The sequence below is a fragment of the Halichoerus grypus genome, chromosome 3 (genome assembly GCF_964656455.1).
Source record: "Halichoerus grypus chromosome 3, mHalGry1.hap1.1, whole genome shotgun sequence".
Lineage (NCBI taxonomy): Eukaryota > Metazoa > Chordata > Mammalia > Carnivora > Phocidae > Halichoerus > Halichoerus grypus.
In genome coordinates, this window is record NC_135714.1 from 144,658,682 (window position 1) to 144,677,261 (window position 18,580).

The window sequence follows — 18,580 nt, forward strand, 5'->3', positions numbered from 1 at the left end:
AAGACTGCAAGTTTTAATTTTACAACTCAATTATTATTTCTAATTTTGTATCTAAATGATTTTTGAAAATGATATTGTCCCATGGAACTCTCATAAGAACAATTAAAACCTAAGCGGGATTATAAATTGAAGCTAATGATAATTAGGAAGAGGAAGAGGAGGAATAGGATTAATAAAAACTATTACTGACTTGAATATATATCCCATTAACCTCTAAACAACTTAAGTGTACAAAGTATCTATGACTGTAACTCCACAAAACGTGAATCAGGAGAGTTTAGATAATGTGCTACATTGTCCAACAAGGGATAATGATTATTTGAAATCAAGCCAGCCTTATTCTAGTGAGATATATGTGTTCATCAACAAGGGAAATGGAGAGAAGGCCCTAACTTTTACTGGCTACCCTTTATTTTTTTATAATATCCAGAAAAGGTAATTATCAGATGTTTCCTAGCTATATGCTACATGATATTTGCTTCACTTTTTCACTTATTTGATAGATGTATGTTTCTCCTTACCCCACCTCCTCTACTCAGGAATATGATAAACCATAGAAAATAAAGATGCATTAGATATAGAGACGGAGGTATTTAAATTAGTGGCATAAAGCATTGACAACTTCATGCAGTTCCTAGTATAGTTAACACTCCATGTTAGGTGGGGGACCTCTTAACTTTTCTCTGGAGAGTCATCTAAAGACCAAAATACACCATGAAATCATTGCCATATCAGTATTCTTTTCACATGGACCCCACTAGCACTGGTATAAGCAGACCAATCAAAAAGAGAGTGTGGATTTACTTGATAACAAACCAAAGACTGAATAATTCCATTTAAAAAAAACAGGAAGGACAAAACTTTGTAATTTGTAGTCAAAATGGCTATTAATTGGTTTCACTTCTCACTGTTAAATATTTCTTTAGGAATGAAATAAATATAGACTGAAAGTCAATTAAGGGGGGTAATGGAGTGAAGCAGAACAAAGAATTTCAGTGAAAGATACAAAGCAAATTAAGCTTCAGAGTTTTTTAAAATGAGTATCTCTGACACATTGTTAATTTAATCTTCTGATGATATAAACTAATGCACTATTACATTATTTATCTTTTTTTAACAGGTATTTTTGGAAAACAGCAAAATAATTTTTCAGGTAGTTAAGTCTGGGCTATTAATTAAAAACAAAAATATATGTGGCTTTTTTTTAATCCTACACTATCCATTTAAACTCTATAGGGCTAGTTTCCCAGAGGTCCTGTCTTAGGTCAGGTTGCTGTAAGAAAATATAATAAATTTGGTAGCTTAACCAACAGACATTTATTTCTCACAGTTTAAAGCCTAGGAAGTTCAAGATGAAGGTGACAGTAGATTCCGTTTCTGGTGAGAGCCGTTTTTCCTGGTTTGCAGAAGGGTTTCTTCTCACTGGGTCTTCACATGACAGAGAGAGACTCTGTTCCGGTCTCTTCTTCTTCTTACAAGGATATTAATCCTGTCATGGGGGCCCCACACTTATTACCTTATCTAAATCTAATTACCTTTCAAAGCCTTCACCTCCTAGTACCATTACATTGAGAATTAGGGCTTCATCATATGAATTTGGGAGACACAAACATTCAGTTCATTGGAGATACCATGACTTGATGACGCTCACCTAATTAAATATTAGTAAGTCACTTCTACTCACAAAAATTTATAGAAATTAAAAAATGTCTATGTTTGTGGAGGTAAAATTTTGAACATTTCTTTTTAGTTAAAGCTTCTTTCCCTCACCTGTTCCTGCCAGCTTCAGGCCAAACTCCTACATTAGAAAAGAGGGCAAGATTGACTTTTTTATCCTTCTTTGGGTCAGTCTTTCACACCTGAGAGCAGTCTGACAGGCTTTCAATACCTCCAGGATTAGGGAAGCGTGAGTATGTGGGAAAATGTTCAGGAATGTCTTTGGTCTTATTTAACAGGTATTTTAGTCCCATAGCACTGATGCTCTCTGGTCAAAGAAGATGTTTCTTTGGAACCACAGTAGGTTTTGGGGATACCTCTCATTGCCAGGAATCTTCTCCTCAAGTTTATCATTGTGCTCCTAAAGTTCTTATCAGTCCTTCCGAAAGAAGATTTGGAGCCAGATCCTTCAAAATGACTTATGACTAACTCTTCCTATCTTGTGGCTCTCAACTGGCCTATGATAAACATTCAAGAAATCCTATGTCCCAACAAACTCTGGGAATGTGACAAACTCTGGATGTACATAAATTCTTGGGAGTTCAGGCATTCATTGTGAAGCCACCCTTCTTCACGTAAAGCAGCTAGTTATCCATGCAGTCTCACCTTCAGTCTTTCCCATTGTGAGTCCACTGTGCTCCCCAAATTCCATGAACATGTATCGGGTTCTCTATGTGGTCTCCTTGATGATATTACCATCCTTCAGCTCACCTCACTTGCCATGGCACAGCAGAAAGGTCTCACAGAACACTATCATTTCTACCACAATAAATCCCACCTATAGTTTTAAATAGAGCCTCTTCAATCCTCTAGGTTGGTGAGCGGCTAAGAGTTAGAAAACTGGTTTCTAGAATTTTCTTTGCAAGCCCCACCCAGATGGTTTATCCTTCACTTTGGAATATGGATGCACTTGGCAGCAGGTTAGAGCCTCAATGAAAACTGAATTTAAAGGGAGCAAAGTTAAAATACTGTTATAGTATTATATAAACATGTTGACTTTTTGCCCCTTCTTTTCTGGTATTTGTCTATCAAATGAATATTTCCATCAACCCTCACTTTCCAAAAAGGAGATTAATATATGTCTTGTGTGGAGCAACCCATAACTGATTCGTATTCAACACACCATATTTATTTGGCAGAGATTTTCCCTTAAGATACCATATGAACATTGATGAATTTTAGCATATGTTCTCAATTTTTGTAAATTATCTAAATATTAGTACTGCTTTAGCTCTTACATTTAGCTATTACATTTTTTAAATGAAGAAAGGAATGTAAAAACATTCCAAATGCAATTTAGAACAGAAAAAGGGATTGTACTTGAGTACATATTACAAAAATTTTAGGTGCATTACCAATGCTTTGAAGTATAAAAATAACCAATTATTATTTTTAAAAATAAAATAACAAGATTGGATTCCCCCTTTATGTGGATGACTATCATTTCCTGAATCGATCCTGGTATCATTGTGTGGTTTGACAAATGGTTGACAGATTACTTCAAAAATTAAAAAAACAGTTGGGGGGCACCTTACCATATAATTTAGTGATCATCAATATTTTATGAATCATCTTTTACTTCCTAAACATTTGATGACTTCGGAGATGTATACTTCACAATGAAATCACTTATTGCTATTTATCAGAATATTGATGAACTTTTACAAGGAAAAGCATAATAAAATTTAAGTCCAATGTCCTTATAAAACCAGATACTTTTAAGAAATTCAAAATTTCATTCAAATACTTTTAAAAGCCTTTAGCTATTAATAAAATTATGATATCTCACTTAGATTCTTTACTATAATGCCATCAAAGCATTTCATTAAAGTAGAAAGCTATGAACCAATTGACATAAAACCAATCAAGATATAATGTGTAATGTGCTCCTTTTGGTCTCTTTCATCCCTAGAGCAAATTATGGCTAGATGTACAACTAATGTCTATAAAGAAAACTTCTAGTAATGAATGCTTTCCCCCTTTATTATGATACCCTTTTTCTTCATTTTTTCTTTTTTTTCTCTTTTCTTTCTTTTTTTTTTTTTTTTTTAATATTTGTACATCTTCACTCACCAAACATAATAAAATGCCATGTAGGACATTTATTTTTAAAAGTTCAAAGCAAATAAGTCCAGCAGAGAAAGACAATTATCATATGGTTTCACTTATATGTGGAACATAAGGAATAGCACAGAGGACCATAGGAGAAGGAAAGGAAAACTGAAGGGGGAGAAATCAGAGCGGGAGATGAACCATGAGAGACTATGGACTCCAGGAAAAAAACAGAGTTTCAGAGTGGGGCGGGGTGGGGGGATGGGTTAGCTGGGTGATGGGTATTAAGGAGGGCACGTGTTGTGATGAGCACTGGGTGTTACATACAGCTAATGAATCACTGAACACTACATCAAAAACTAATGATGTACTATACAGTGGCTAACTGAACATAATAAAAAAATAATAATAAATAAAATAAGCAAATATTACCCTAAACAAACTGACCATTATTTTAATTCTGCAATATATATTAGTCATATGTGTATCAAGATTAATTTCAAAGTTCTAAAACTTGTTTGGGTTAAATTTCCTTTAATACAGAAATATAAAAGTTCCTTATTATATAAAAGTTCCTTATTATATAGGTAACCACCTTATTTATGGATTACCCAGCCAAGATTTTATTTAGCTGCAAACTGGCTTTTCCTTAAAATCATATTCTCTTGCTTTAGTTAATACTAACTCAGAGAAAGGAAAAAATGTAAAACCAGCTAAAACCAAGAATTATTATAAAGGTAAAATTGGGTGGAAACAGAACACCATATATTCCATAATTGTCTTACAGTGTCCTAAGAGTAAGTAAAATGGTAGGCAAAAGAGGCTATTTTTTTCTCATTACCATTTCAAAAACACACAGTTCACTAGAAAACATTATCTTTGATTTCTGTATTAAAAGCTAAAGAAATTTTCATTACTAGGAGGCTGATTCTATTTTTGAAATAGATTACTGTGCTTTGAGAATACAGGTTAATAACGGCTCCAAAAATATCAAATTAGAGGAAAGTTGCTGAAATTTTAGAATCACTATTCATCTAATAATTGTAACATCATTTTATAGAAATTGTTTTAATAAATCCATGAAATTCAATTCTTCACCCATTAAATAGCAGCATAAGTAGGAAATCCACCACTGCATATGTTCCATGAGTATGAGCAATCACTTAGAACCTATACTGAATGCACTTCTCATTTAACCTTCCCAAAATTTTAAGTTATTGTTTTACGCCCTCTAGATTACATTATATGCATTAGAAAATTTTAACCACTTTATGAGGCATAAGCAAATATGAAAGTAGCATTAATGTTTTGAAATATGAGAATAATAATCAACAAAGAATAAAGAATGAATAGAATTGAAAGATAAGATATACTGGAAAAGCACTGGGTTTAAAGTCAGAACTCTATTATTCTGAGTTGCCAATTATGAAACCAATGGGTTTGCATAAATACTGAGTCATCTTTATATGTAATACAGAAATAAGAACACTTATCTTGCCAGATCCAACCTTGTTGATAACTTCAAATTAAATAAAAAAAAATAAAAGTACTATTTCAATTACAAAGTAGCTATACAAATAGTAAGAAGCAAAATGTCTCCTTCACCTCTAGAATGCTATGGTTTGCAAAATACATTTACACATCATTTTATTTTGGGGCATGGATATGTTCATTAGACATAAATGTTATTTTAGTTCTTTTTAAATAATATATTATCAATGAAATTAAAAGAGTGTTATAAGAACTTATTATTAGACCATTCATAAGAGGTTAAGTAGTATTTTTAGATCTGCTCCATGATATTTTTATCTCCAAAGATAAGAAAAGAGCAGAATAGACTTTAATACCTGTGGAGTGTTACAAAATGAAAAGAAAAGACAGATTACCACATGATATGTAATATATGATCCCACTTGGCAAAATGTAGCTATAGGTAAAGATATGAAAAGCATAAGAAGAGTACTTGGCAGATGTTTCTGTTTATTACAACGATTAAAATAGTTAACAATAATTTGTAGACAATAAGATGACAAATTATTTTTTAACCTTTTTCTGTCAGAGATTTCCTTATTTGCCAAATTGATTATATTGAGTGTATGTTAATTATTTAATGATAAAAATTTTCCATTTGTATTTCTTCTATATATGGAGTATAGTCTAGCAATCAGACAGATCTGGGTCTGAATCTGAGAACAATTATTTACTAACCATGTAACCTAGAAACAGAAATTAACCTCTCAAAATCTCAGTTTCCTTATCTGTGGTAATAGTATCAACCTCACTTCTTTGCATATTTGTTTGTTTAAGTCCTAGGAGTTAAATAAGGTAACATAAATTATTTTACCACAATTCTTGGTATATACTGAAAATTCAATGAGGGTTGATAATTTTTGAATTGTGGTATTAATAGTATTAAACTACTTTTGTTCACTTACTATGTTACACTGATTCAGATTTCACTGGGTTGTAATCATTCTTGAGTATTATAAGGACATTTAGGACATTTATGATTTACCCAGGTAATCCAGGATAATCTCTCCATCTCAAAATCCTTAACTAAATTACACCCTCAAAATCTTTGTTGCCTAATAAGGTAACATTCACAAGCACCAGGGATTAGGAATTAGCTATCTTGAGCCTTAAAGAGTAAGTAGTCATTCAATGCTATCAATTTTACTTTAATTAGGTTAACTGTAGTAGTGTTCTATTATATATTATTAGAATAAAGTTAAAACTGTTACTCGGATAAGTTATTTTCAATCATACCTTCCTAGGAAGTTGTTTTATAAAAAAGTAAAGTCATGTTAATGAACAAACTCTCAGATCTTAGTTATAAGGGGCTGTGTGGGTGAATTCAATTCTCTCTTTCTTAAACCACTTGACATCTATTCACTAAGTTGTTAAGACTTTACAGTGACTAATTTAGTAATTAGTTCATATTTATAAATACTTATGCATCAATTTGAAAAAATAGTGTAACTAGGACTATATTAATATCATTATCTGTATTAATCATCTGATCATCAAGTTTTATTTTGATTATATAATACATACAAATTTTCTTTGCAAGCATAACCCAGATATAAACTGAAGTCATACTGTCCTTTAAGATTCAAACTAAGTCCACAAAAATATTAGCTCTGTGACTCTGTCTCCCTAACGATGCTTGTCTGAGGCTAGAGGAACACAGGGAATAAAGATTTACAGGTCTCTCACTTCAAGCTAGGTTTCTATTTTTTTTAGTCTAGCCCATGCATTCTATCCCCTCTCCATGGTTGGTAACCCTATCATGGACACAACCCTTTCACTCTTTCAAAATACCATCAACAAAAAGCCATCCCAACCAACCTTTATTGAAGATTCATGATTACAGATGTGTTATAATTGGGGTTCCGCAAATACCTTGAATTTAAATATTAGGCATTCTGTTCTTAAATGCATTTTGGTGATCCAGCCAATGGAAATCTATTTTTGGATATCTTTTTCATATTCTCTCAATCCCTCCTTCTAACATATGCATGCACACACACACACACACACACACACACACACACCCCTTTCTTTTTCTCTTAGGACTGACTTAAGAGTAAGAGCTTATGCTTTTAAAGTTTTGTTTTTACCTGCAAGATCCTTTGCAAATAGAATTTTTTCTTGCAAAAATGAAAAAAAGGCCTTAATAGTACATGCTATTTTATTTTACATCAATTACAGCTATAATGGAAAGGGCAGTAGCCATGAAGTTAAATTTGGATTTGAGTGTTGGCTTCATGACACACTACTTCTATGGCTTTAAACAACTTACTCAGCCTCATAGTCTCATCATCTGTGAAAGAAGATTAGTATTATCAGTCTCACAAGACTGCTGAGGTGATTACCAAGGAAGTGAAAGTGAGAATACATAGAGCATAGCCTGCTTATATGAATAATGAATTTTAAAAACCACTGGGTAGGGGCGCCTGGGTGGATCAGTCGTTAAGCGTCTGCCTTCGGCTCAGGTCATGATCCCAGGGTCCTGGGATCGAGCCCCACATCGGGCTCCCTGCTCCGCGGGAAGCCTGCTTCTCCCTCTCCCACTCCCCCTGCTTGTGTTCCCTCTCTCGCTGTGTCTCTCTCTGTCAAATAAATAAATACAATCTTTAAAAAAAAAAAAAAAAACTACTGGGTAAACTAAAGATGTCACTATGGTACATGTATTTTTATACTTTGTAAACATTCCAAGAGCCTATATTATATCTAAGGCACTAGCTTAAATGCTTTGAAAAGCAAGAAAAAAAAATGTACCTGCCCTCCAGAAGATTAAAATTTAGAGGAAAAGACAAATGCAAAAACTGCAAGGCCAAGTATAATAGAGATGTAAAGTAAATGATAAATAATACTTGATACAATCTGAAAAGACTTCACATAATAGGCAGAATTTGAGGTGACTCTAGCATTTGGGTGGGACATAATCCATGTAGATGGAGCAAGTGGAGAATTTTGTTTTTTAAATCTAAGTCTAAGAAGTATGTGGTCAATGAATATTAAACAGTCTACTGACAAGTATGAATGAAACCTAAAGACTGAGATTAGAGGTTGACTAGCTTGGCGATTTTGCACAAAATCATTTATTACAGCTTGTTTTCCCTGCATCTATCCCTCTGAGTACAAATTATATTTTCAGTTTCCCTCCAAGCCAATTATATTACGCATCATAAAAGGTCAGTGACCATTTACTTTCACAGAAGTGAAGGTGTGATGTCCACCACTGCCTTCTCTATCACCAGAATAACAGAGCAAAAAAAGAATTAGTACCTTCAACTATCCCAAAGTAAAAGAAAGAAAATAAATAAATTTCTGTGACTTAGCTACTAGATCAGATATGTCTGAGAGTAACTATAAGTTAACAAAAGGAACTATTTTTACATTTCATATGTTTATTATAAGGAGAGAAATTTTTTTGATTTGCAACCGCAGAATATTCTAATAACTAAGAAAATATTCTATTATGATAAAATGGTAGTGTTAGAAATTTGTGTCATTCCTCCTAGAGGATGACTACTGACCAGGACTCAGTAAGACAAATATTTTTCCAGAAGTTGGGATAGGTTTAAGCCAAATCCATTCACATTATTTAATCCATTCTTTTTGTGACCTATCAGCTAAGTGAAATTTTGTTTATTGAAGCATAGGGTAATGAAACACTATGCAACTTATTATCAAAATTTTATTTTTAATTTTAGTAATTGCCTCCAGTTTCACTAATTTCACAGTATATTTTTCACCAAAGGAAAAAAAATGGGGAATTATCCACCTATATTACTTTTCATATCATTAGTCCTGCCTTCAGCTAATTAGAAATATCAAATCCATCATTAACTGATAAATATTCAAATAGCTCTAAAGGCAATACTGAAATAGTTGCCCCCATAAGGATATTTGAACAACTGGAATAATAGTGTGTACTCCAAAATAACTTCTTTTAAAAATGTACCAGACTATTAATAAACACATGTTGTATTCTTTCAGTTTTAGCAAGAATAAATCCTATCACTTCAGGTTTCGTATAATCTTTGTCTTACCAACTAAGTACTAAGCTTCTGGTGAACAAGGGACCCACCTACATGTGGCTCTGCCGTTGTATTAAGGGTTGGGGAGTGTTGTGAAGCTATAAAAGAAAAGGGGAAAGTGCACATTTAGCCTTATTAGCATGGGACATTAAACAACAGAGCTTTCAAAAAGATCATATAAAAACACAAGTTCCTCTCTTTCAGCTGAAATAGTTATGTAGAGTACCATCTGATGATCAGTCTCACAGTGGTCCCAGCCATGTGTTTCTATTTGGGGGAGGAAGCTATTGTAACCCTGCAGGTTCTTCTTGTTCACTTTGATTTAATGCTGTGCTCCCAGGTCCTGAAAAATCCTTTAGACCAAACTGAGCGTAAAGTGATTGTAATGTAATTGCTCTCTCAGAGCAGGAGGGATTGCATGATGGTACCCGTATTCTAGCTTTTCTAATAAGTCTTAATAATAAGTGGGGAGTTGTTGCCTAAATTATTCAGAATCCTTCCAGTGTTTCACTCAGAGAAAGATACTAAGCCTTATAGATTATATTCTGTTCTACAGAGAATTTCTCCCTCAAAACCATTTCATGATGTGGAAGGAGGTTTTCAGAGATCTGCTTAAAAGAAAGAAAGAAAATATATATTAGGTGAGAAGAAAACAGTTCTGAAGATATTGTTGAAATGCATAATGATACCTTTATGGTATATTCTATTAACTTGTGGGGTTTTTTTTTTAATTCTTTAAATTTCATACTATTAATTCTAAACTATCTGGCTAATACAGAATATTTGTGCAAATGATCAAAGATAATAAAAACTCTACTAGTTGAATACATTTAGCATCTATAATGCTTGTTTTATATTTAATTATGAATAGCTTTATTTTTATCTAACATTTTCCCTAGAAACATTATATATAATATAAATATATGGTAAGATGTATATTTTTTCCATGATGTGTAAGAATATTTCATACGTCTTTTGTTCTGTTAGTTTCAAGCATTTAATATTGTTTATAATTGTGATGAGAAAATTAGGCTAGAAATAATATGAAATAGCAAAAAATGAATAATGTCAGCCCATAAAACTATCTAAGGAAATGAGATAGAACCTCATGAAAAAACATGAGACTTCCAAACAACATATTTCCACTTGTCAAAATCTAATCAAACATGAGATTTTTGCCTCAAAACTTCTTCAAGAAAACCTCCCTTATACTCTTTCCTATTTTCACAGATTATCTCTTCCTCCAAATTCTGTGGTATTTTATGAGATTTTTATAATATAAGTTATCATCTGCTTTGAATCAGTTGTGTATATGCATTTCATTTACAGTAGTAAACTAATGATAATATGTAATATGTAGCACAATCTATTACACATATTGTTGTTTATTTTAACTTTCCTCAAAGAATAACTGAATAAATTGACAGGGGATATGATGTTATTATATGTAAAGCTAAATAAATTAGTATTTAAAGTACCTTTAATTATGTAGTAAATAGCTACATAAAAATATTTTACCTATGAACACAAAATAATTTATCTAATTATTCAATATAAGATAAATTCTGTAAGACTACAATAAGTATGAGCTACAATTATGTATATCAATATACACATTCCTTCAAGCTAATTGTCTCATTCTATCTTATGATAATATCAAAGTTAACTCCAAAATTTCATTAAAAACACATTACTGATATACTAAATACTTAGAGTTAAAAGTTGAGAACATTTGCTGTGCTACTCAACTAAACTCCAAGTTTAAGTCTTTTAGGATATTAAAGATCACAGTCTTATATTCTAGAGTATACACTAAAAATATTTTTATTTCCCATATAATCTCAATTTTTCCCCTTGAATGTGTTTTTTATACAGATTCATTCTCTTTTAGTTGCTCAACTTTTTTATCCTCCATTTTCACCCTCTACTAATAAGACCCATTCTCTAAAGTCCATGTCAATTGCAGTCTCTTGGATCAGTGACATCTTAACTTTGTTTCCAAACCTCCTAATCACATTAGAAATATAAGGGTAAAGAGGAGGGAGAGGGTGATTCTGACTGAGAGAAGGTGATTAGGAAATAATTACCATTGTATTGGATTGCCAAGTAAGTAATTTTTTTCAAGATTTATTTATTATTTTAGAGAGAGTGGGAGGGGGCAGAGGGAGAGGGAGGGAGAGAATCTCAAGCGGACTCCCCACTGAGCACAAAGCCAATGTGGGGCTCAGTCTCACAACCCTGAGATCATGACCTGAGCCAAAATCAAGAGTCAGATGCTTAACCCCCTGAGCCACCCAGGACCCCTGCCTAGTAAACAATTTAACTGGGAATTTGCACATAAACTTGAAGTCCAGTCCATCACATTACATAGTGTAGAACTAAATTCCAATTGTGAATTTTAAATGCTGAGAGGCAAGACTTAGAACTGATGTGAGTTATATCATATTTAGCCAAATTTTAAGTCAATTTGGTGAAATCAAAATTCTTACAGTCTATTGAGAACTTTGAAAAGGCTAAATCAGCAATGATGTCAAATCATATATAGCACCTCTAATAAAATAACACCCTACAATCTATGTTTTGGGGGACTTAGAAGTCTTGAAGGAGCAGGAAGACACATAAGCCAGAGTCTGTGTGGAGGGTGTACACACGACTGCCTCAAACACCCTGATTGTGTGATGTAAAGTCTAAAGCCTTCCCTAGGCTTCAAATTTTTAGCACCTTATGTCGTCAAGATCTTTTTCCATATGAACCTGTACAGCAACACATTATTTTTTTTCACCCGGACTGAACCCAAATAACTCATCCTTTTCCCTAGTCTGAAAAAAAATCCATATACAATACCTTTTAACAAATATTAATTAAAAATTGTGAATATCAGGGAGAAATCACAGAAAGTAATTCTCCCTCGCTGTCCATTCTTGTTACTCATCACAGCTCTTCCCAAATTGTTTCCTGGAAATCCAAATATTCTTCCTTTATTCATGAGAACAGTTCAATCTCCAAATTTGCACAACCACTCACATTAAGTTTCATTCTCAACAAAGCAAAGGAAGGTAATTTGACTCATTATTCTTAGAAACCTGGTAAAATTAGAAATGAGTATTTTCTGCCAATATACTACCAGTGCTCTAACAGGATATACTACAGCTCTGGTATAGGATAAATTGTAGGCACCAGGGTAGGAGCAGACAATTCTATTAGAAGCATCAGGAAGGGCTCCCTGTGAAGGATGACACTGGAGCTAAAGCTTGAAAGTTAAATCTTGAATAGATGTTTACCAGAATCGTAAGATGGAGGCAGGAGGTGAGTATGTGTGTTGTGGGAGGAAGGGGGGATATTCCACACATATAGAACAGAACAAATAATGATACAGATGTCCCTTTTAGCTGGAGTGTGTAGCTGTGTGTGTATGGCATATGAGTTGAGAGGTTCAGGAGAGAGAAAATAAAACATAAACCCACACAGATAGTGAAGGACCAGGTCATAAAGAACATTGCTTATTCTGTTAAAATATTTGAATTGAATCCCACAAGTCATCTATTCTCAGTCATAGGAATGAGTTGCAGTAAGCACTGAAAATAAATATTGCCATTAATACTAATAAGCCAAAGTATGAATGTATTTTTCTATTCCTTACAATTCATGTTTTGCCCTATAATATGAGAGTCTCATTCAGCATTACAATATACCCTCTGTTGAGTAGGCAAAAATAAACTCTCATTAAGGCTAGCATACTGCTATGTGTTCATAACCCTAGATGTTCCTTTCATGTGAAAATCATCCATTCTGTGCACCACAGTAGAAAACAAATATTGAGAAGCAATGTTTTGCATATTAAGAATTTTAGGCATGGAAAGACAAATGATGTGTTAGATCTTTTAGAAGGATCATTCTAGCAGTGAAAGGAAATTGGACCTACTTAGCAGCATATTGAAATAAACCCAGAAGAAAAGTGGTAAAGACTAAGGTAGTAGGAACAGAAATTTTAAAAAGGGGAAATACATGAAAGCTTTTGTGAGGATAGGGCTGACAGGACTGGACTGAAGGGCAGATTGGTTGTGGAAGGGTAAAAGAGAGGAACAATATGTTTGTTAACCCATCTTTCGGTGTTGTGTTTAAAGCCACTGAAACCCCATCGGCACAACTCTTGTCAGATATGAGTCAGAGATTAGGTGGCTGAAGACCTTCAGGAGAGTTTAAGGCATTTGGGACTGAGCCAGTGGAGATCCAAGGACCAATGCCCCAAAGGTGAATAAATGTCCGGTTCAAGGAAGTGCTCTGTAGAAAGGGAATCCTAAGATTCCTGTAGATTTTCCTTTCACGGCTCCAAAAATCCTAAATATCACTAGAGATCTAGTCATCTCAACAATACCAAAACCAAGGTATTTCAATGATGCTGAATTATTCATTGAAACCTGTACTCTGGGGCACTTGGGTGGCTCAGTCTGTGAAGCGTGTGCTTCGGCTCAGGTCATGATCTCAGGATCCTGATACCCAGTCCCCATAGGGCTCCCTGCTCAGCGAGGAGCCTGCTTCTCCCTCTCCCTGCTGCTCCCCCTGCTTGTGCTCTGTCTCTGACAAATAAATAAATAAAATCTTAAAAAAAAGAAAAAAGAAAAAAACCTGTACTCTAATAAAGCATCCAGTCAATAAAATTGTCAACCTGCATGGCTAATAGTTCAAAGTCAAAAGTCTTGAGGCATTCAGATTCTCAATATGAGTGTAACTGAAAAGCCACATGAGAAAAAGGATTAAAATGTGGGTAGCTTATCAGTGTTGACTTTGGAGGGATATGGTTTTATGGACTCTAGCCCCTGGATTAGCTGTGAATAAATGAAATATGATCTACTTTTTGATGTACCTATTGATATGAGATGATGCAAATAATTTTATCAACTTCATGAGCAAAATATATGTGAATTTTTTTTCAGTCTGTATTCAGTTCCAGATAATAATTTTAAAAATTTTCTGTCAGTTAAAGAAATCTATTCATTATTTATTCAGGGTAGATTCTAGAACCAACTTTAAATCTACAAATTACTCATGCTCTTCTGCTTAGTGAGTTTATGAAGCAGTTTATTCTGTCTTTCAAAAAGGGAGTATTTTGTATTCTTCTGTCAAAACCTAAATTCACAAATGACTAGAAGCAAAGATTATATTTTGATTACCTTGTGGTAAGAATTTAAATTGAAATGACAGGCATTAGAACTTATTTTGCCTTAGACAAGTGATACTATTTCTAAATCTGTCAATTTTCAGAGCAAGAAAAATAAAATAATTTTACCATATGCACATTATTTTTTGTGTCACACCGGAAAGTGTCCAATTTTTCAAAATTTCCAATTTGCTCTAAGATATGAACAATTAGGAACATGTATATAAAAAATAACATTGCTTTAAAAGGCATATATGCTCAAAAACACCTGAAACAAAAGTCTCTGACTCTTTCAAAAGATTTAACTACTGTTACTGTGTTAAGTTAAAATAAATCTTAAAAATTAGTAAATTAAATTACATTCAGTTAACTAAGCAATCTATATTTATTAAGAACATGCTATTTGTCTCAGTTCAGGGCTGCACTGAATTTCAACTGGGTTTCCAAATTAGCTACCCCTGCCACCTGTATAACTCCTTTTTGTTTCATCCTTCACATTGCTATAGATTATAGCAATATATTATAATACAGATTATTTTACTCTCGCAAGAGAGTCTTGAGACACTGTGCTCCCATTTCCCAGATCACTTCAGTTCATACATATGGCTGGAAAAAATTGTGCCCTATCAAACTAGGAACATCTCTCTCCCCTGTACCCTCTTCTCCAGGGTAATTTTTGTTTGTCTGTCTCATTTATTTGTCTCTGTTCAGTTTTCCTAATACAAAGCAACAAATATGAAAAATATAATGAATAAAAGAATCTGCTTAATTCATGTATATCCCGTATTTGTAAAAAAAAAAGTTTATCATATTTATTGTGTATAAAGCCAGGTCATTCAGCCAAAAATCTCATTTTTTTAAGAAATCATTTAACTTAAGTGACATCACCAGTAGATGAAAACATTTTTTTTTTTTTTTTTAAGATTTTATTTATTTGACAGACAGAGACACAGCGAGAGAGGGAACACAAGCAGGGGGAGTGGGAGAGGGAGAAGCAGGTTTCCCGCCGAGCAGGGAGCCCAATGTGGGGCTCAATCCCAGGACCCTGGGATCATGACCTGAGCTGAAGGCAGACGCTTAACGACTGAGCCACCCACGCACCCCTAGATGAAAACATTTTAAAAAGAAGTCTCACTACATAGAAAATCATGGTATAGATTTGATATACTGTAATCAAGAGACATAAAATATAATTAGAGGGACAAGAAATGTAGCCAAAGAATAACTACTTGGTACAGCACTATGTTATAAAATAACATGTACTATGTATTACATAGCGAAATTCCCAGTTTTAAGAATAGGTAGCAAATGGGAAAACATAAGGTACTGATTTTAAATACAAATGCAGTAAGTTCTAGGGAGTTAGTAAAAGAAGTGGTCAGAATAGATTCATTTCATCAGAGACTGATGTTGGCTATTAAGGAATGCATAGACTATGGTTGAGCACAAATTTTAGAAAAAAATATCCAAAGGAAAGATCAAATTACCTTAAAGTAGATGAATATATATCTATAGGTATATCGTAGTCATTTGAAAAAGTTTTATGGCCCAAAACAATCAATCTTTTTTTTTCAAATAACTGCTTAATTCAGGGAACAAAATTAAAACTGATAATTGACTGTTTCAATAGACTTAACTGGTCACTTTAGTCAAAATGATCATTAAAAGACTGGTGATTGCCAGGGGCTGGCTGGAGTGTGTGTGGGCGGGGGGGGATTGGGAGACGTTGGTCACAGAGTACAAACTTCCAGTTATAAGGAAAATAAGTTTGAGGATCTAATGTACAGCATGGTGATTTTAGTTAACAATACTATATTGTATACTTGAAAGTTTCTAAGAGTAGCTCTTAAATGTTCTCATCAGAAAAAGAAAAGGCAACTGTGAGGTGATAAATATGTTAATCAACCTTATTGTGGTAATCATTTCATAATATATACATATATTAAATCACGTTATACAAATTAAATTTACACAATGTTATATATCAATGACCTCTTAATAAAGCTGGAAAAATATTGTCATTAGAAGACAAAATCAGTATTCCAATGACAAAATAAGTAAAAAGAACATTAAGTATGTATCTTATATAGAATAATGTTGCTAACCTGAGCTTAAATGAAACATAATAATTGGCATAAAAATAAATATAATGGTTTACTATATTTAAATAGTAAATATATTCAAATGGTTTACTATTATATTAAAAATAAATATAAAGGTTTACGATATAAGTGGGCATAAATGACAAATACTTACTAGAAAAATTGTGTTTTGTGAATTACTAAGGATTTATAATTTTCTTTACTTTGTCTTGAATTTTTTTCCAAAACATTTTTAGTGTATTATTTTAATGCCAGTTGACAAGGAAGTAAGGATTTGAAATGACAAAGAAGATGAGAACTGTAATGAAAAAAGTAATTTTTACATTATATTGTAAAAATATGTTGCACTAGTAATCTGTACAAGGATTAACAACAAAAACTCCAAAGGAAACAACTGCGGACTTTTTCTTTCACCTACAGATTGCATCTAACAAATCACTATAAACATTTACTACTTCCTTTATCTATAAATTTTAGAGGTTTTTTTCTTCTTCCCTATAAAGGTATATGCTTTTATTTTATAACACTGACTCCAATAGAAATTCTGGAAAATCCTAGTCCAGCCAGGACTGAAATGCTTTGTGGCAAACATCTGCATACTCTGTGCTTTAAAACTGCCTAGATAACTTACACATGTTTAACAATATGTCTTACTATTTTCAAAAACATTTTCTTTTATAGTTTATTTTTTTAGATTTTATTTTTTTATCTGAGAGAGAGACAGAGAGTACAGAGCGAGAGGGAGAGGGAGAAGCAGACTCCCTGCTGAGCAGGGAGCCCAGTGTGGGGCTCAATCCCAGGACCCTGGGATCATGACCTGAGCCAAAGGCAAATGCTTAACTGACTGAGCCACCCAGGCGCCCCTCTTCTACAGTTTAAAACAGCCCTTTGGCTGATGAGCAGTCAGCAAAATTAAGGTCGCCAGGCAAAAAATGGTATTATCCACACAAAACTTGTCCAAACAAGTCTTCCAAGTCCTAAAATAGGGGAAATAAAGTATCTCTTTTTCCATGCCTCAAAAAAAACTTTATTTTCCCAATGGGGGAAAAAACTGAGAAAGAGATATATAGACAAAAAGGCAGTGACAAATAGCAGAAAACAATTTTCACATTCAATATATTACTGTTCTTTCAAAAGTTTAAAGCATTCATTTTTTCTAGGATAAAAAGATTCAAAGGAAAATGCTTCAGGTGAGGAGACCTCAACCTAGGAATTTACACTAGAACCTGCTATCTAAACTTAATTTAATAAATAAAAGAAGAACCAAAGTCTATCTTCTTAATAGAGTCCCAGTGGAAAAGGTTAGTGGATAAAGGAGATAACACTCATACTGTCTAATATATAGCTCGCAGAAGTGAGGATTGGCTCAAGAGAACTTAGTCTCTAGATCATCTCCAATAAACTTGAATATCCAAAGCAAACTGCATGCACTTTAGCAATGTAAGATGCAGACCATACTCTTATTTTAATTACATATATCTATCCATACAGGCATTTAAAAAGAATGTTTTATTAACATGGCTGTACTTAAGAAAATATGGATATATCCCAATTATTATATGGTTTCCAGTCTACTTCAAATAGACAACTTCATCATCATTAATATTAATGAAATGAAATCCAAACTGAATTTTTTTTTTTTTAGTTTTAACTCAAGTGAACAATGTCCTTAGTCCCCCAAAAGCTTTTCATAAATATTTTGGTATTAGTATACGTATATTTCTTGGACTAGACATTATGGTGTCATCTTCTTCTCATTAATTAATTTTCTACTGTAAGAAAATAGGCACTAGAAAACTTCATCTTCCGCTAAGAGACTATTCTTGTAGAAGAGCTTGGTGAATGCCTGAGTTCTCAAGGCCTAGTAGACCCATTGGCTATGGGAAGGCATTTTTTCCCAATGTTTCTGGGCACACTGACAACAAACAAGGGAGAGGGACCATTCTTAATAAATTTTGATTGATAGCTCTCTTGTGGTGAGTATGATGATATGGTGCCTAGTCCTG

The 18,580-nt window shown here is 33.4% G+C and overlaps 1 protein-coding gene across 1 annotated transcript in view; it reads left to right on the top strand.

Annotated features, from left to right (window-relative positions):
- The first annotated feature begins 241 nt into the window (after positions 1–241).
- ANXA10 (annexin A10) overlaps positions 242–18,580 on the top strand; it is an 87,954-nt gene continuing 69,615 nt past the window's right edge. Inside the window, exons 1-2 of the mRNA XM_078068248.1 lie at positions 242–435; positions 1,956–2,016. Coding sequence (XP_077924374.1) covers positions 242–435; positions 1,956–2,016 — 255 coding nt within the window. The remainder of the gene's footprint in view (positions 436–1,955; positions 2,017–18,580) is intronic.